This window comes from Vipera berus (genome assembly GCF_964194415.1).
Source record: "Vipera berus genome assembly, chromosome: 5".
Classification (NCBI taxonomy): Eukaryota; Metazoa; Chordata; class Lepidosauria; order Squamata; family Viperidae; genus Vipera; species Vipera berus.
Window position 1 is genome coordinate 23,429,379 of NC_138207.1, and position 20,451 is coordinate 23,449,829.

Below are 20,451 nucleotides of genomic sequence, written 5' to 3' on the forward strand. Positions count from 1 at the left end.
CAATTACAGAGCTTTTTTGGAAGGGGAAAGTCTGGAATGTCATGCAGAGAGAGAAGCAAAAAAACAGGAAGAGATAGCAATAGAAAGAGCAGCAAAACCAAGGGAAGAAGAAGAAACAGAAAACAAACATAGAAGAAGTAGCAAAAGCAAGAGAACAGAGACAGATAAAAACAACTAGAAGAATAAAACCTAAATATAGCTGAAGGAGAAGGAAAATGGGATTCTCTCAATGAATATAAATGGATTGAACTCCCCCGCAAAAAGAATTTTTTTTAACACAACTACAAAAATTAAAAATGGATATAATTTGTCTCCAAGAAACACATATTAAGAGACAACACTATAAACTGTTGGAACAACAACCGAAAACCGGGAAACTCCACTTCACACTAGCACAACAAAAGAAAAGAGGAACAGCTTTATATATTAAAGAGACAATGAACCCCAAACAAATCTATGCAGATGAAGAGGGAAGAATATTAATTGTGGAAATAATGATAAATCAAAAACTGATAATGATAGTAGCAATATATGCACCTAATTACAAACAAGAAGAATTCTATCAAAAATTACATTAAAAAAGTGGAATTGCAATATCAAAATATTTGCTTAATGGGAGACTTTAATGCAATTGTAGATGGGAAGCTGGACTACAGAAGTAGTAAAATAGGGAAAAAAGGAAGGAATATACTACCTAAGACTTTCTTTAAAATGGCAGAAAAAATCTGCATACAGGATATATGGAGAAAAGAACCAAAAAAAATATCACAATATACATTTAACTCAAAGAGGCACAAATCATGGTCCAGAATTGATATGATATGGATATCCCCTGAATTAAGCACGATTATACAAAAGATCGAGATAGAAACCAACATACGGGTAAGCCATAATGTGATAAAAATGACTTGGAGAGGAGCTAAGAAAAAAATTAAGATGGTCTCTGAATCAATCTTTACAGAAAGAGAAAGAACTTATACAAATAGCAACAAAGGAAATCGAATTTTTCTTTAAAATAAACAAAAAAGAGACATCACTTCAAAATGTGTGGGATACAGCTAAGGCATACTTTAAAGGTTTGGCTATAACTTACATGGTGAAAAAGAATAAAGAAAAAAAGCAATAACAAACAAATTTAAAGGAGGAATTTATTAAATTGGAATCAGAACTACAAAGTGATCCACAAAAGAAATCTCTTAAAAAGCAAATGGAAATAATAAAACATAAATTAAACTTAGCAGAGGCTGAAAAAATGGCCCAACAAATTAAAAGGGCAAAACAAAACTTTTTTGAAAATGCTAATAAACCTGGTAAGTGGTTAGCATACAAATTGAAAAAACAAAGAGAGAAAAATTTGATAAATAAATTGCAAGATTCAAAAGGCAATTTACAATTCCAAAGTGACATACCGTAATTAAAAAAATAATCAAAGGCTTTTACGAGACATTTTATGACACAGAAGAAACTTCTCAGGAAAAAATAAAGCAATACATGACTGAATGGCTTTACGCTGTCTACAAGTTTACCTTTTGCAAGCAATTGCAATCTAATATCATTAATTATTTCAACAGTCTCATCACATAAAAGTTTAGGGTATAACTAAAAAAAGATTATTACAGCTATATAGGAAAATATTTGAATCATTTCTTTGTTACATAAAAAAACATTTTTATGCTATTTGTGTCATATTAAAACATTTTAGACTGCCTTTAACATGTAACTAATAATGAATATGCAAAACGAAGGAAGTAAAGCGTTTGTCACTTTCTATTTCCTTATATTCCTCTCAATTAGAGCAGGGGTCCCCAGGGCGCAGAAATGGCTAGCCAGGGCACACACGCCTGGGCATGCATTCCCCCACACTCACGACTGTGGCCCCGTTTGTGCGTGAACAGGCGCTAACTGCCATGGGGTGTGTGTGGCCATTTGCATGTGCACATGGCACCAGCGCATGCTGCATGTGCGAAGGTGGCTGCTAGTATTGTGCCAGTGGATGTGGCCCTGTTTGTGTGTGCATGCGTGCACGCACACAGAGTAATTTGGAAGCTGCTCTCCCTTCTGGGCCATGAGCCCAAAAAGGTTGGAGAAGTCTGACTTAGAATATACCATACATCAGAAGGAGAATACCTAACACTTGAGAAATATAACATTAATCTGCAGTGTATAAAAAATGCCATGAATCTCAATCTCACAATTGTATGCCTATCCTCATATCATCAACATATTGATAATCACATGTTGCAATCACATAGACCAATCCTCGGTCCGTGGACCAGTACTGGGCCACGGCATGCCAGCAACCGGTCTGCGCAAACAAGGAAAGACCCATCTGCAGGATGCAGGCAGCACACAAAAGCATGCCCCCTCCGGTCCGTGGAAAAACCTCTCTCAGTGGAACCGGTCCCTGGTGCCCCAACCAAAGGTTGGGGACCTCTGACATAGACATTCTGTATGTTACATTTGTGCATATGTCTTTAAAATTGTTTTAATAGAGTTTAGAATGACAATTCTAAACCTTCAGGATAATAACACATACTGGTATTAGGTACAAAAGATTTATAATAGATGTATTGTGCTGCATCCTAGCAATCCAATGACATAATTGTCATAAAGTTTTACCAGCCAAATACGAAAACACATTATTTCATTGCATACATTAAAACAAATGCTTTCACTGATATATTTTCAATATAATTTTCTAAAATAAGTGTTAACTTTAGCATATTTTATATAAATTATGCAATTAAATACAAATTATAATAACTGGAGCTTAGATTGTTTAAAAAGATTAATATTGCTCCAACATTGTTGCTTTAATTCAAATAAAGCCTTTATAATTCAAAGACTTAAATAATGCAACACCTACATGCAATATGAAGTATGCAACTGGCACAATTAACACAAGTTAATAATTAAAACATTACCAAGAATAATTCAGTATTATATGCATATATAACATATACAGAATTGTAATGATACCATCCAAGAAATCCATAACATTTTAAAAAGAACTGCCACATCCTAATCTTCACATGGCAATAATTTCAAACTGATATTATTAATCTCATTTCCTTGAATAATATCCATACTCTAGGATCATTTTCCTTCTCATATTCAATATTGTGCATGCTTGTATCAAGATTCCTTTCTTCATATCCTGTCACAGTATCAATCACTGCCTCCTGTCCACTCAATCCACATTTGATTTATCAGCCACCGTCTTTCTGGACTCCATAACTCGACCCAAACCATTTTAACAAGACATTGACAAATAGCACTCAGTATCACATCAACCTGTTCCACTTAGTAAACTAAGAAACACTAACTGTGACATCTCCACATAAGTATTCTATTCCATTCCCCAGACTGATGTATATTAATGAGGATATGGCATTTGAAATGCTTCTTCCACATCAGCATCTAATATGATCAAATTAGGAAATAGGATGATTTATTAAATTTTGTAGAGCTGAATTTTTATATATCACTATATCTGTGGTTTCAGAAAGTGAGCTGTTACTTTCAATTTTTCTGCTGACAATGTGCCTGTATTTCTCAGATGAATTATTGTGTTTAAAAAGATTGCAAACAACAAAATGTTATTAAGCAAATGCCAGTAAAACAAACTAAATCTATTTTAAAATTATTAATTTAATGTAAATGTGATTGTTCTCCTGAAAATTTGGTTTGTGATTTTACATTATTCGCACAGTCCTGTTTTATTGAAAGACAATTATAAATTTATAGTATTATAGAGAACCTCATTCTTGATTCAGATTTCATTTAAAATAGAATAAATAACTACAATGCAAACATTTATCTTTGGATAAAAGAAAAATAGTTAAAGGACAGAAGATGATAATTAAGAGTTAATAGTCTGATAATGATTTACTGGCCTAACAGACTAGTTTGTCTTAATTTATAATCTTAATTTCTGTAATAAAAATATGACAATTCAGTACACACCTCCTTAAAAACATAGCAAATGAAAAATCTTGTAATTTTTAATCTGGAGTCAGTGTTCTGTATTCAAACAAATAAACCATTATCTGGCCAAATCTGTTAAGACAAGGCTAACTTACTGCATTTGTAGAATCACAAATTGCCCATCTCAAATTTAGCCAATACTATTCAGATATGAGAAGATAGAAAGGCTATATAATTCATTTTTTTTCTTTAAATACGAAATTCCTTTCTCTCAAAAGAAAAATCCCACTTAGAAAGGTAGCCCAAGCTACTTTTAGGAGAAAAAACACAGCTTATTTTAAAAAAATTCTTGATGGCTAAATACGAACTGCTAATATTTATTTTTTAAATTAGGCAAGTCTTAGAAATGTGACAGGCCGTATGTAAAATAATATACTTATCAGAAAAGGTTTTTCACTGAACACCCAAATTGTTTTCTCCACTATATGAACCTCTTAAATTTACCATGACTAGAATGCAGATAAATCTGAGTGTTCAATACTACATTTTAATCAATTTACTTAGCCATTTATATAGCCTGAATGTAAGAATGGGAAGACAAATTATCTAACATAAAACAGGACAAAACAAAAGTAAACCTATAAAGACCATATCATCATTTGGACAAATTTACAATTTATTTTGCTTTTATAAAGTTAGCTCTTTGTTCAAACAAATAAGTTAAAACATATTTTTTCAAAAGAAACACAATATAAAAACCGACATAGAAAATAGCAAGTGGGCAAGATATACACCTATTCAATTTGTAATGACATAAGACATTAGTAAACAAAGAACTGTGTTCAACTCCTTATCTACAGAAAGGGCTTGTTCCACATCAGCAAAAATTTTACTGATATTTATTATGTACTTGCTAATGTTCGTTTCTGAAAAATGACCGCTTATTAACTTATTCAACCAGCTTATATGCCACTATTTATAGTCCACAAATACATATGCAAGGTCACAGATACAATTATTTGCTATGAATAACGGGGTTTTTTCCTGACCTCACCAAAATGTACTTCTGCATAATTTAAGTCTACTAGTCTACTTTTTTCTTGTCCTCTCCCAACAAGTCTGCTTATTTAAAAGTCCATTAGATACTTGAAGAACTATAATGTCTCTTCACAGTCTTCTCTTGTCCAAGCTCTTCAACCAGCTCTTCCCTAATGGTTAGGATCATATCTAGAAAAGCCAATCCCCTTGTCTCTCCTTCAACCTTTTGGAAAATGAAACAATTAGTGAGACCACAGAGCAATTTCTAGGATCTTGCAGTCCTAGCTGACATGGTTCTCCAAAAACCAAATAATAAAAATCTTCCACTGTTACTTTTTCTCTCCTCATTAAAAGTTGTATTATCCAGTGCATTATCAAGACCCCCTTTATTTTTTTGGCTTTTTTGTCATTTTTTCTTTTTTTATATACTTTTCTTTCAATTTTTATGTCTAAGCTGCCCAGTCACTATAGAGCCAGGCAGCTCAAAATTGCACGCAATCCCTGGGTTATGAAAGTCCACACCAAGGACAATCCATAGATACAAACAGACTGCCTATTACTAAAAATGGCAGAAAGTGTTCTCTTTCTTTGAGAAAGTGCTGAAATTGCACAGTGCTTTCAGGAACCGCTGAATTCATGTGTTTTTAATATAAAGTCTGTTTTCAGGGGTTCCTAAAAGCACTGTGCAACCTCAGCACTTTGTTGACTCAAAGAAAGACAGTGCTGCCCACCATTTTTAGTAACAGGCAATCCAAGTTCTGACTTCAATATAAATTCAAGTTAAAAACAGAGTTAGGGAATGAAAGTTGTACTTAACTTGGGGACTGCCTGTATCTCCTTCCATTTTGACCGACCAGTTTATTTTGATTAAGTTCTATCCCTTCATCAGTTTTGTCCCATCAATAATACTTGCTAAGTGATATTTGCCTTCCTGCATTAAGACTTGTTCTTTCTATCTTCCCTACACGCTTTACATACAAAGAAAAATTCTTGAGTTATGTACCTTAACCTTTTCCTGTATTTGTTTTTACTCCCAGTCTTATTCTCAGTACTTCACATTGTATTATTTTCCAAGCTCTTGTTTTCCTTTTTCCAATATTCACTTTAAGGTAGATCCAGAGGTAGATCAGACTTACAAAGCACCTCTTAAACATTCTTCCCAATTCTCATGAGTGCCTCTCTTACCAGGAGTCACTTATCTCAGAAATAAGATCCAGTATCAAAGATGCACCTTTAAAGAAGGTGCTTCAGGACATGCTGGAGGATATACAAAGTACACTTTTGAATGATTTGCAAATGTCTAATAATAGATACACAGGTATGAGAACATTGCTTCTCTTTAATGCTGTTGTGGTATTATGGTATTATGGCAAATGTGTTAACAACACAAACATATGCTGGGACAATCATCTGCACCCTTCAGAAAAGCATTTGGGGAAAACTAATGTTTTGCTACTTTCAAATGGACCTGCATCAAGGTTTCATTTGCTAAGTTCTTGATTTATTATAATTTTTATGTTGTCTTTTGTGTTATTTAAAAGCTGATCCAAATCTTTGGAAAATGAGTAGCATATAAGTAAAAAAAATGCATACTGCAAATCTTTCCTGCCCAATTCACGCCATCTACACTTCAATGCCTCAAAAGAGAACACACCCTAATAAAAATAGCTACCATATACCTATGGGTATGAATGAAGAGGTTTGTAACACTTACAATAATTGAAATTCCAAACTAGCCCATAAGATTATATTTTCATCCAATTTATACTTCTAAAAGCATTCACAAGATCTGAATGCACTCTATCTTGATTTTTCTTCTACATGAAATTGTACATAATTTTTTAGTGAGTGGTATATTGAAGTCCTGAATAGAAAAGCTGGATCTCACCAATTCTATGATACAAAATAACTACAAGTATTTTGTACTTTTCATTATCATTGCACTCTTGCAACAAATGTTTCCTCATGCAATCGTCATGGTTAATATTAAAAATAATTTGTATTTTATTTAATATGTACTTAACAACTTTGTATTGAAAATAAAACATCAGGTCTTCAATCACTGTATAAAATGCATATTTTCAAATAGTTTTCTATTTTTATATATTATTAAATATTATTCTGAAATAATTATAACATAAATACCATGATTCTGCAGAAGGTCAATATTTAATATGAGTATTACATAATTTCAGCTTTCATACAAATTACTTGGTATCATTATTTTGATATATTTACTTTGAATTTCAGGGTCACAAAATATTTGCAGTTCCATAACTCCATTGATGACACATAAAATTCTAAGTATTTTTAACGAAAATTACTTATGAGCATTAGTTAAGTACTTTTTACTTTATTTTAAGCAAAATATTCAAATGAACACTTTTTCTATCAAATAATACCCAGCAACATGATTACTTTTTAACTTGATATTACCTGTATATGCTGTCACCATATGCTTTGTATAATGTATACTGTAACCAAACTGGTCTTATATCAAATCTATACATATGGACTAGAGAACTCCCAAGTTAAACCACAACATTAAAGGTATATAAAAATCAAAATACTTCAACCTTTTGTGGTTATCAGGGCTTTTTTTGGCATAGAACGCTCAGAATGGAGTTCCGGCACCTTTTTTGGATGGAACCTTGTAGGCTAGGCAAGGCAGGTTGTATGACATGTGTGAGTTCCGGCACCTTTTTCTTTTACAAAAAAAGCACTGGTGGTTATATTTATAATCTTGAAGTTAACATAAAATCACTAATTACCATATCATGGGATATTAAGACTTGGAAGTGCAAAGTGAAAAATGTATTATCTGGGTAATTGTTCTCCCAGGGCAAAACTGTCATACCTTCTTGATCTGCTTTTTGATCTTGATCTCTGAGATCGGTATGATTTTCCTTGTGCTCGTGATCGGCTATGACTCCGTTTTCTTTTGGATCCATATGAAGAACTGCTGCTTGATCGATGCCTTCGCCTCAAATAGATATCAGCAGAAAACTTACTTACAATGAATCATATTTTTTTGCATAGTCAACTAAGCTAGTCAATATAGTAAATATGGTCAACCCCCCCACAAACACATACTGATAGATGATAGATAGATAGATAGATAGATAGATAGATAGATAGATAGATAGATAGATAGATAGATAGATAGATGATAGATAGATAGATATAAAATAAGTAAAATATTTATTAAAACATTTTTCTTAGGCTAAATCCAAGCTATCAAAATAATATACAGATTCCAGAAGACTTTTGGACAACTCAAAAGCTTAGAGATTTTTTATGAAATGATAAACTATCTAAAGATTTATTTATTTTAACTAAATGATGCATTGTTGGTATCTATCACTGGAAGAACTATCTAAAATGTATAAAGGTACTTTGAAGTAGGTTGGAAATTTACATGTGAACATGTAAAAAAGCTTAAAATTTTTGAAATCAAATACATAACATTAATTCAGATGATATTAAAGATAATATACAATAGAAATCAGATAATTTTCCCTGTAGAGACGCAGTTGGAAAAATTCATGGAACTTAGTTCTTATATATGATAACAGTAACAAGACTTTCATATGCACAAGATTTGGAAAGATTTGTCATTAGCTACAATTGAAGAGTAGATAGTAAAGTTAATGGAGCTGGCTGAAATGGCAAAATTGAGAGCTTTAAAGAAAAGACACTAATTTTAATGTTGATTGGAAGCCCCCTATGGACTTCTTGCATTAAACAGAATAAATGAAATTATGATGTGAGTTTATTAATAAAATAACATAATAGAAAAATGAAAACTATGTTGTGAACTTACAAGTAGGAGCTTACAGGTAGTCCTTGATTTACAACTGGTCACTTAGCAACCGTTTCTACTTACAACAGAACCCATAAAAGATACTTAAGATACACTCAAAAGTTAAGGCTGCTGCAGCACCCCAGTTATTCACCCTTACGACCGACAAGAACACTACAGAGCTCACTCAATACCTATTTGGCCCTGCTGTGTCCCTACAGTCACTCATCCACCCAAGGGAAAGATTTGGCTGGCTGTAGCACGTGCAAATCAGTTGGAGCTTGCTACCCTGGTTTCCTTCCTTTCCAGCTAGCGAGGGAGATCAGATTGACTGCAACTTGCAAGCCTGACTATAACTTCTGGGCTCAAGGTTTCAAGCCAATCCTTTCAAGCTTCTGCAGGGGATCAAGAAGACAACCAATAGAATGCACTGTCTACATCAGCTTCTATATGTTCTTGGGTGCCAAAAACTGAAAGTAACTTAATCTAACCATTCAAAGTTATCAGTGCAAGCATCCAGACTGGCCTAAATGTGAGATATTTTATTTGCAAAAATTATTAAAAGCAGACAAAATCATCAAACTTTGTGTGATAATCTCCAGAGAAAGCAGCAGGGGTCTGAATATGCTCCCTCACAACCTAACTCAGCAGAGCAAGCCATAAGCTTTGCAAATACCCCCGGTGAAAAAACAGCAACTTTGCCGTACATATTAACAGAGCAAAAGTGAGCATCAAACAATGCTTTTTCTCATTTTTCACATATTCTGACCTGTGCTCAAGTATTTTATTGTATAAAATTAACAAATAAAACCACTTACAAGTAAAACAAAAACAAATGTAAGATTTTTCCTTTAATACATCTTAGGCTTGAAGGATATGCATGATCTATAAAGTGTTTCAATCAATATATCCTCAAGAAATATATATTTGTATGCTGGAGATGTGGTAGTTTAGATGCTACTTATTTTCATATGTGGTGGACTTGTAGAAATATAAAAGCTTTTTGGATTAAAATTTGGTGGAACATTCAAAAGATTTTTAAGAGAAAGATAAAGTTTTCTCCACAATTGTTTTTATTGGGTATTGTTGTAGATTGTGATACTAAAGAAATCAATTTGATGTTGAACTTGATAACAGCAGCACGGTTACTGGTGGGACAATATTGGAAGAAGGATAGTTTGCCTACTATAGAAGAATAGGTACTTAAGGTATCGAATCTTGCAGAAATGTCTAAGATTTCTGCTTATTTGAAGGATCACTTGCAAGAAAGATAGATTTCAGTTTGGAGGAGATGGATAGATTATATTCAGAATAAATATGGGACTAAAAAGGTCCATTTAGCTTATGAGTAGATTTTAGATTGTTATTAATTTTAGTATTAGTATTGATTATATTTTTGTTTAAGTTATGATTATTATGTTTTTAATAATTTGAATGTATCAATGTTAAAGGGGAGTTAAAGCACATTACGAATTTGGTTAATTTTATAATGGATAATTTTAGTTAGAATATGATTATTATATCTATGACCCTGTATTCAGCTCTGGGAAGTGGGGAGGGAGGGGGGTGGTTTCGGCCGGGTGGGTTTTGGGGATATGTATTGTAAAAAATTTTTTGTAAAACTCTTTAATAATAATAATAATAATAATAAAGAAATATATATTTGAAACTCATATAGCATATTCTGTTGCAATAATAATGTAGGGATGTAGAATTGTCTGTACTGTAGTGGTCCTCTTGGCCACTTACTGGCAATAAGATGCTACTGATAACAAAATTTTCAGGTTGAACATGGACTTCTATGGAAAAAATATGCACATTTCATGAATATTAGATTTTAACTAAAGAAAAAGAAAAAAAACTGACATTAAAAGTTTAATAACATCTGTTAAAACTTTGTAGTAAAACCTTTCCTCAAAATTTAAAAACGTAGCTCTAATTAAAACTGAATCAATGATTAATTCATTTATGTCACTGTATAACATAAAACTATTCTTCACTGTGACTCATACCACTTTTATCAATGCTTCATATGAAGAATATAATGTGGCTTCAGACTCAAATTGTTCCTCCAAAGTATATACTATACAGAGATGAACTTCAGACTGCAGAATAGCGTAACAAAGTCAATATGTACATGTAATGCTCACTCCTAGAACATCAGAGCTGTAATAGAAGAAAATATGCTACTGTAGGCATATTAATAGACTTTTGATAAAATATGGAGCAAAGGAAATTGGATAACAATAAAAAATAGTATATATACATGTGCGCGTGTGCACACACACACACACACACACACACCACTCTAGGATATAAAATCAAAATTCTGTTACTGATAAAATCATTCTGGAAATAGAGAGAACATGGGATGATAAACATTTTGAGTAAAATAAATGACAAATTTTCCACAAGAACCTTTGACTGTGTACTGGTTTTATGGTTTCTGCACTGTTCTTTCTTTTTAAATGTTTTAACAGTGCCCGGAGCTACTGGCAATTAGGCAGCATATAAATTTAATAAATTATAATTGCACAGTCAATCAGATGTTTATACTGGATTTGGCATTTCTTTCCTCCTATCAAGTCCTTCTCAAGGACCTGGGATAGGCAGATATTGATGTTTGATGATGATAAAGGTAACATTACTTTCTCTATCCCACCAGTTCTTGCTTACAGGCAAATGGTATTTCTTGCAGATCTTCCAATGCACCATTGTGGCTACTTTGTCATGCTGTTGTTTGTAGTCAGTCTGTGTGATCTTCTTGCAGAATCTAATTAGGTGGCCCACTGTTTCTTCAGCTTCTTTGCAGAGTTCATTGCATAGTAAGCCAGATATTTAGATTAAATTTAACACTTTTATCTACATTTTTATCTTTCCAAGGATCTGGGATATAGAGATGTCATTGTTTGATAGTATTAAAGTTATTGTTGCAAGGTGTAAACTGTATTATTATCCAAAAGCAAAAGCCTTAATCATTCTCCATGCAAACAACAACACCATCCCAACTTCATCCTATCCCAGCGTTTTCTGGCTTTCAAAAGGCTAAGAACCTAAATCACAATCATGTGACCATAGATAGGCTGTAAGGGCCACAATTTCAAGGACTGATTGTATTGTAAGTCTTATTATTCAGTGACATAATAACTGAATGGTTGCTGAATGAGTAATTGGTAAGCAAGGACAAATTGTATGGAATCGGTTCTTTCTCTACAATGATGCCATTTGTTAAAACAATAATTACCGTATATACTTGAGTATAAGCCGACTCGAGTATAAGCCGAGACCCCCAATTTCACCCCCCAAAACTGGAAAAAGTTATTGACTCGAGTATAAGCCGATCCGCCGTTCTGCAAGCCTGAATACACAGGAATACCCTGTGTGGCCGCGGCTCGTCGGCAGGTCTCCGTTCCTCCTGCCGACCTTTGGGGAGGTTTGGGCGCCTCCCCAAACCTCCCCAAACGTCGGCAGGTCTCCGTTCCTCCTGCCGACCTTTGGGGAGGTTTGGGCGCCTCCCCAAACCTCCCCAAACCTCGGCAGGTCTCCGTTCCTCCTGCCGACCTTTGGGGAGGTTTGGGCGCCTCCCCAAACCTCCCCAAACCTCGGCAAGTCTCCGTTCCTCCTGCCGACCTTTGGGGAGGTTTGGGCGCCTCCCCAAACCTCGGCAGGTCTCCGTTCCTCCGCGCAGACCTGCCGACCTTTGGGGAGGTTTGGGCGCCTCCCCAAACGTCCCCAAACCTCGGCAGGTCTCCGTTCCTGTTTGGGGAGGTTTGGGCGCCTCCCCAAACCTCCCCAAACCTCGGCAGGTCTCCGTTCCTCCGCGCAGACCTGCCGACGTTTGGGGAGGTTTGGGCGCCTCCCCAAACCTCGGCAGGTCTCCGTTCCTGTTTGGGGAGGTTTGGGCGCCTCCCCAAACCTCCCCAAACCTCGGCAGGTCTCCGTTCCTCCGCGCAGACCTGCCGACCTTTGGGGAGGTTTGGGCGCCTCCCCAAACGTCCCCAAACCTCGGCAGGTCTCCGTTCCTGTTTGGGGAGGTTTGGGCGCCTCCCCAAACCTCCCCAAACCTCGGCAGGTCTCCGTTCCTCCGCGCAGACCTGCCGACCTTTGGGGAGGTTTGGGCGCCTCCCCAAACGTCCCCAAACCTCGGCAGGTCTCCGTTCCTGTTTGGGGAGGTTTGGGCGCCTCCCCAAACCTCCCCAAACCTCGGCAGGTCTCCGTTCCTCCGCGCAGACCTGCCGACCTTTGGGGAGGTTTGGGCGCCTCCCCAAACGTCCCCAAACCTCGGCAGGTCTCCGTTCCTGTTTGGGGAGGTTTGGGCGCCTCCCCAAACCTCCCCAAACCTCGGCAGGTCTCCGTTCCTCCGCGCAGACCTGCCGACCTTTGGGGAGGTTTGGGCGCCTCCCCAAACGTCCCCAAACCTCGGCAGGTCTCCGTTCCTGTTTGGGGAGGTTTGGGCGCCTCCCCAAACCTCCCCAAACCTCGGCAGGTCTCCGTTCCTCCGCGCAGACCTGCCGACCTTTGGGGAGGTTTGGGCGCCTCCCCAAACGTCCCCAAACCTCGGCAGGTCTCCGTTCCTGTTTGGGGAGGTTTGGGCGCCTCCCCAAACCTCCCCAAACCTCGGCAGGTCTCCGTTCCTCCGCGCAGACCTGCCGACCTTTGGGGAGGTTTGGGCGCCTCCCCAAACCTCCCCAAACCTCGGCAGGTCTCCGTTCCTGTTTGGGGAGGTTTGGGCGCCTCCCCAAACCTCCCCAAACCTCGGCAGGTCTCCGTTCCTCCGCGCAGACCTGCCGACGTTTGGGGAGGTTTGGGGAGGCGCCCAAACCTCCCCAAAGGTCGGCAGGAAGAACGGAGACCTGCCGAGGTTTGGGGAGGTTTGGGGAGGCGCCCAAACCTCCCCAAAGGTCGGCAGGTCTGCGCGGAGGAACGGAGACCTGCCGAGGTTTGGGGACGTTTGGGGAGGCGCCCAAACCTCCCCAAACAGGAACGGAGACCTGCCGAGGTTTGGGGACGTTTGGGGAGGCGCCCAAACCTCCCCAAAGGTCGGCAGGTCTGCGCGGAGGAACGGAGACCTGCCGAGGTTTGGGGAGGTTTGGGGAGGCGCCCAAACCTCCCCAAACAGGAACGGAGACCTGCCGAGGTTTGGGGACGTTTGGGGAGGCGCCCAAACCTCCCCAAAGGTCGGCAGGTCTGCGCGGAGGAACGGAGACCTGCCGAGGTTTGGGGACGTTTGGGGAGGCGCCCAAACCTCCCCAAACAGGAACGGAGACCTGCCGAGGTTTGGGGACGTTTGGGGAGGCGCCCAAACCTCCCCAAAGGTCGGCAGGTCTGCGCGGAGGAACGGAGACCTGCCGAGGTTTGGGGAGGTTTGGGGAGGCGCCCAAACCTCCCCAAACAGGAACGGAGACCTGCCGAGGTTTGGGGACGTTTGGGGAGGCGCCCAAACCTCCCCAAAGGTCGGCAGGTCTGCGCGGAGGAACGGAGACCTGCCGAGGTTTGGGGAGGCGCCCAAACCTCCCCAAACAGGAACGGAGACCTGCCGAGGTTTGGGGAGGTTTGGGGAGGCGCCCAAACCTCCCCAAAGGTCGGCAGGTCTGCGCGGAGGAACGGAGACCTGCCGAGGTTTGGGGACGTTTGGGGAGGCGCCCAAACCTCCCCAAACAGGAACGGAGACCTGCCGAGGTTTGGGGACGTTTGGGGAGGCGCCCAAACCTCCCCAAAGGTCGGCAGGTCTGCGCGGAGGAACGGAGACCTGCCGAGGTTTGGGGAGGCGCCCAAACCTCCCCAAAGGTCGGCAGGAGGAACGGAGACCTGCCGAGGTTTGGGGAGGCGCCCAAACCTCCCCAAAGGTCGGCAGGAGGAACGGAGACCTGCCGAGGTTTGGGGAGGTTTGGGGAGGCGCCCAAACCTCCCCAAAGGTCGGCAGGAGGAACGGAGACCTGCCGACGTTTGGGGAGGTTTGGGGAGGCGCCCAAACCTCCCCAAACGTCGGCAGGTCTGCGCGGAGGAACGGAGACCTGCCGAGGTTTGGGGAGGCGCCCAAACCTCCCCAAACGTCGGCAAGTCTCCGTTCCTCCGCGCCCTGCCTGCCTGCTTCTTTCCGCTGCGGAAAGAAGCAGGCAGGCAAGGCGCGGAGTTTGGGGAGGTGCGCGCGCACCTCCCCAAACCTCCCCAAACTTCGGCAGGTCTCGGACGGCGGTGGCTTGGGAGAGGTGCGGGCGATCCCGGAAGCACCAAAGCCTCGGCCGCGCACAAGTCCTCGGTAAGTTTTTTTTGTTGACTGGAGTATAAGCCGAAGTGGAATTTTTCAGCCCAAAAAGTGGGCTGAAAAATTCGGCTTATACTCAAGTGTATACGGTAGGTAAATTATATAAACTGACACAAACAAGTTATATGAATGCTACAATTTATGTATCATTATTTAGCAGACCATATCATAGGATAAAATACTGAACTGTATCTGATGAATATTTTGAAAATTTCATTTACAATTTTAAAACTGAAATTATACAGTATATTTACCTTTTTTCATATGAATGCGAACGAAACTGGAGATCTCGTGACCTTGATCTTGATTTTCTTCCCGATTTTTTATGGCTGTAACTTCTACTATCTGAGGAACTGCTTGAAGATGACCTTCTACGATGTTTCTTTTTTTTCCTGCTTTTAGACTCTTCTTCAGTGTCTGATGAATGGCGACCCATTTTAGCAAGCTAGTTTTTACAAAAATTAGAGAGCTGTAAACATTAAAAAGTATTGTATGATTAACAGAAAAGTATATCATTACTAAATTTCCACTCACTGGTCTTTAATTTAAAGCAAAATCTTACCTACTATCTACTGCTACTACATAAGTAACACTGTTCTCCAAAATATAATCACGCAAACTTTTCCACTATTGGAAAAGACACAATGCTCTATGTAACCTTTTTTTAAAAAAAGAAATAAACAAAATAATCTTAGAATGCAAACTTGCATACTCTTTTAAATCCTATTAAGCTCAACAGAACTTTATAAAATGGATAGACCAATTTATATTTCACAGAAAGCACAAATAATTGTTAATGCAGTTCTAGCAAAACTTTACGAGGTACAAAAAAAGAACTTAAAAGAATTTGGTGCATTAGCACATTTCAAGATTAACAAATAGAAGTTACAGATGTTAACAAAAATTTGTAAATACATCTAAATTTGTGTGGCAGGGGGGAAAAAAACCCACAAGCATGCTGTGAATGTTACAGGCACAAAGGAAAGAGGAGGGTTGGGTCTACCTGATTTGAAATTGTATTTTGCAGCTTGCTGTTTGGTTTGGTTTGGTTGGCGCTGCTGAGAAATAGAAGGTTCTTGGAGTTAGAACATGACCTGATTGTGTGGCATGGATATTTGTGATACGACAAAGCCAAAATTAATGTGGATTTTAAAAATCATTATGGTAGATATATCATACTGAGAATATGAAATAGGCATAAACCCAGGTTGTGCCCCAAAACACCTTTGTAACTGTCAGCACAAGAAACATTTTATGGACAAGAAATAATAGAGAAACCCAAATGGGTAGCTTATCCTGAGATACTAGAATTTTGTTAAGAGGGATTCAAAAAAAATCAGGAAGAATTGGTGACAGAAATAAATAATTGCCAATTTTTTTGTATCTACTGTTATTAGATTTAGTAGATAACAGAGTTTGTGGTTTTTGAACACTAATGAAATACAATTATGTGCAAATGAGGTATATGTAATTGCTAAAATTCTGAAAATAGAAACAGAAGAACAAGTGAAAGTGTACAATAAAGTGGTCTAAAAAGTTTGGTTATAACGTACAGAAGGAACAATGGTAAAACATGTGGTTGAAAGGATTGAAATGTACATATTACAATCCATAGCTGATGGACAAGTAAAAAAGCTAGCAAATTTTGGATTCCAATACATATACTGATTCAGTGGATTTTAAATAGAAAAAAATAATAATAGAAAATTGAGGCCAGAGGTCGGTCTTTTGGGACTGATGGACAAACTGTTGGAAAAAAGTCAGGAAACTTTGTTTTTATACAGTACGTGATAACTGCAGACGCACTATTGTATGCACAAAGATGGAAAGATTCCATCTTTGCGCACAACCCAGAATGATTGGTGAAGATGATGGAATTTTCTGAAATGGCTAAAGTGAGGTCTTTGAGCACAGAAAAGACAATATCTGTTTACTGATGACTGTACCTTTCGCATGAAATGAATGGTGTGTGTGTGTGTGTGTGTGTGTGTGTGTGTGTGAGAGAGAGAGAGAGAGAGAGAGAGAGAGAGAGAGAGAGAGAGAGAGAGAGAGAGAGAGAGAGAGAGAGAGAGAGAGAGAGAGAACGCCAAGGTAGCATGGGAAACAGAAAGGGATGGTGGTTCTTCAAAAGGTTTTAAATGGCATGAGGATGGTTACTCCTGCTTTACAGACCTCACACCAACCGTTCCCCTCTTCCCCAAACCAGACCCCAGATGAGTTGGGTTGGCCTCTGGCGAAGGGTGAGAGGCGCAGGCTGCAGTCCAATTCAGACTGAACATCTCAGACCGGATCGCTGTTTTGAAAGCAAAGACGGCTCTGGGCCACCCTTCCTACCAAGAGGACTTTTTTTTCCCCCAGGGCAGAGGTAGGCAACCTTGGCTCTTTTATGACTCGTGGACTTCAACTCCCAGAGTTCCTGAGCCAGCACACCTGTATGCATAGCTGGCTCAGGAATTCTGGGAGTTGAAGTCCACGAGTCATAAAAGAGCCAAGGTTGCCTGCCCCTGCCCCAGGGCTTCGGAGAAAAGTGACCACAGCATCCTCCCTACCCAGCAACTCTCCCCGCCGCCTCTGCTGACGGAGGAAAGCCGGGGAGCCGAAGGAAACACCGGAACGAGGCTACCGCCAAGCAGAGGGTATCCTCGCTCGAGAAGGAGCGGCCCAAACCGCCAAGGCTCCGGGCATTGGCTTCCAGGCTACTAGACCGGATTTTGCCTCCTACTCCCGAAAACCAGAATATGAGGCGCTACCGGCTTTAAAAAAAAAGCTCCCCTATTTCTCCGCCTCTTCCCGGAGCCCTACGGCAACTGCACTCCCCCGGCCCCAGCCCGAGCCCATTTACCTCAGGCACCCGCGAGCCCGCTGAAGGCCCCGGCGCTGCCGAGCTTCCGTAGTTTGAGCTCAGCGCCTTCCTCCTCCAGACCGCCAGCCAGACCTTACTAAACCATCACAACGCTCATCCATCCACGTGGCCAGGCGAGGAGCGTAGAGGTAATCGATTGAAAGGCCGGCGTCTCCGCTGGTGGCGCGAACGTTTTCCTTCGCGTCGTTGCCTTTTCTTCTCTATTTACACCCCCCCCCAAGCAACCGCAATCAAATTACACATTTTTAATTTTAATGAATGTCAGTATCCGGATGTTTTTATTTTTAATACTCCGGCTGATGTTTTTTTTTGTTTTTGTATGGCCTTTCTTTATGCCCGATCTTTCTGCGCCCATGCGTCACACCTAGAAGAAAATAAATCTCGAATAAATCGCAAAGTTCTGGCTTTAAAAACTGCACTGTGATTAAAATTGCAATGATTTAATCTGCAAACTGCTTTTAAGAGGCTGTAGTTTTTCTACAGTGGAAATGATGGGCTTTCGGAGCTTGGGTGCAAATTAGTCTCCCAGTTGAGAGTATTTTAAGGTTGGTTGAGATTATTGCTAAAGGAGGAAAAGTTAAAAGCTCAATTGGAGAAGATAACAATGAAATGTATCGGTTTTCATTTAAATCAAGAGCAATTAAAGCAGCTCACACTGTCACCCATACTGCAGACCACTTCTGCAAAACAAAACATTATTTGGCATAAAAATGAGATGCTTTTTTTTCCACTGAGTAAAGTAGTTTACTAGTGGCTTCACAGCTGGGGACATGTGGGATACAGCTGTTCATTCATAGCATTTCAGCTTATTCAAGAGGACAATGGTTGTCTTGGTTTTCTGCTCTTTGGTCCACCACTACCTCTTCCCACCAATCATGATCTTGGAAATAAACTATCCACATTAAATGCAGATCAATCCATGTTCAAATATCAAGGGTTGAGGTTTAAACGTTGGCAGCCACAAATCCGTTTTCAGATTTTGGTTGTGATCCTAACCATGTTTGTACATTTCACACTCAAGTGATTTGGATTTAGGGAAAAGCGAACTCACTATTTCTGACAATAGTTAATTTACACTGCATAGGTATACTCAGAAGTGAAGTATTTAAGTATTATGATACATAATGAAATATTATAGAGCTTCAGGTTCAAGTGGCATTCCTGTATTCATTTCTCTGGGAATAACTCTTGGTGAACATAGCTAAAATTGCACTGTAATGCTACACCTGTATACATGCTTAGCTGAAGTAATCCTCACTAAACACAGAACAGTTTATTACTAAATTGGATATCTATGTTTACACCTTAATGTCCAAGTCAGAACTATTCCTACATATATTCAACTGAATAGATAGATTGGAAGCATTTCCTTTTTAATTCTTAATTGTGTACCCTCAGTGGAAAGGTTATTTTGCAATTTTGTTAATGTAAAACAGAAATTTCTAGCTCTCACCAATGTGACATCTGCAATTTTTGTATAAACTCAATTCATTGGACACAGTGGGATTTATTTTGAAGTCAAATGCATATCTTTTTATTTATTTAAAAATAATTTTAAATTAACACATTAATTCATAGGTTGTTTTTTTTTCAAATAGAAGCCTATTTTTATTCAGTAATTAAATCACACTGTCAGAGTCACTTTACTGGAAAATTGTCTCTATATTACTTTTATTTAATGCAGTGAAGGAATGTACACTAAAACTTATCTGCAGATGTAGGAAACTTGAATTAAATTCTGTCATTGTCACTGCAAAAGAAGGAAACAACAAGAATAGTTTAAAAAGAATTTAGTATAGGAATTGATATCTGGAGCCCCCATTCATTTCTCAAGATTTCTTTGAACTTGAATAGATGGTGATTTTCAAGAGATGCCCTTATTCCAGAGTTAATATTTCTATTTTCCAATTAGAATCATTCACAGTTTTTTACAATTTCTGTCTAGTATATAAAACACATTACTCATAATTCTGTGGTTTTCTAGGAGTCTGAATCACCACTTTCATCTGAATATGAGCAGACATAACCAAAAGCCAAAAAAAGTGTACGATACAATTTTCTAATAAAGCTTTTAAAAGCTTTACTTTTACTTCCTAGATCTAAAACATATTTGGATACATTGATTCCCAATAATATACACATTGCTTATAATATTAAATTATCTAAGAAGAGGGGTAATATATATCTCAATATAAAGTAATGTAGAAAATATTTGGAATTACTCCATTCAAATGGAAAACTTTGCATTCTGAGTATTAAACATCAAAATATACTAATATTAATCAAGGGAGGGGAGCCAAATAGCAATGAGCATTTCAATCTGGCTTTTAGATAGCACCTAGGGTTCCTGGAGTATGCAAAAAAACCCCAAAAAACCCTCCTTTCTGGGCAATATGATTCCCAGAATCTTTTCAATTTACTCCCATGAGAATTTCACATCCCCTCCTCCATAGGAAGTATTTGGAATCAGACCTTTCCCTATTTCTTTACAAAGAAAGTGTCAGGGGCACTTGATCCCACCACCAAATGGATGTGGGCTTGCATCTAATGATTGCC

The 20,451-nt window shown here is 38.9% G+C and overlaps 1 protein-coding gene across 7 annotated transcripts in view; it reads right to left on the reverse strand.

Moving 5' to 3' along the window:
• RSRC1 (arginine and serine rich coiled-coil 1) overlaps positions 1–17,978 on the reverse strand; it is a 159,291-nt gene extending 141,313 nt beyond the window's left edge. For 2 of the 7 annotated variants that reach the window (XM_081330003.1, XM_081329999.1), the window contains exons 1-3: positions 17,875–17,978; positions 15,287–15,501; positions 7,823–7,948 (exon numbers count right to left, since the gene is read on the reverse strand). In XM_081330003.1, the coding sequence (XP_081186129.1) occupies positions 7,823–7,948; positions 15,287–15,468 (308 nt within the window). In that variant the 5' untranslated portion in view covers positions 15,469–15,501; positions 17,875–17,978. Of the gene's footprint in view, positions 1–7,822; positions 7,949–15,286; positions 15,502–16,035; positions 16,084–17,874 lie in introns of those variants that run through there. The other 5 variants (XM_081330000.1, XM_081330002.1, XM_081330001.1 and 2 more) reach the window with 5 other exon arrangements.
• Positions 17,979–20,451: the final 2,473 nt, after the last annotated feature.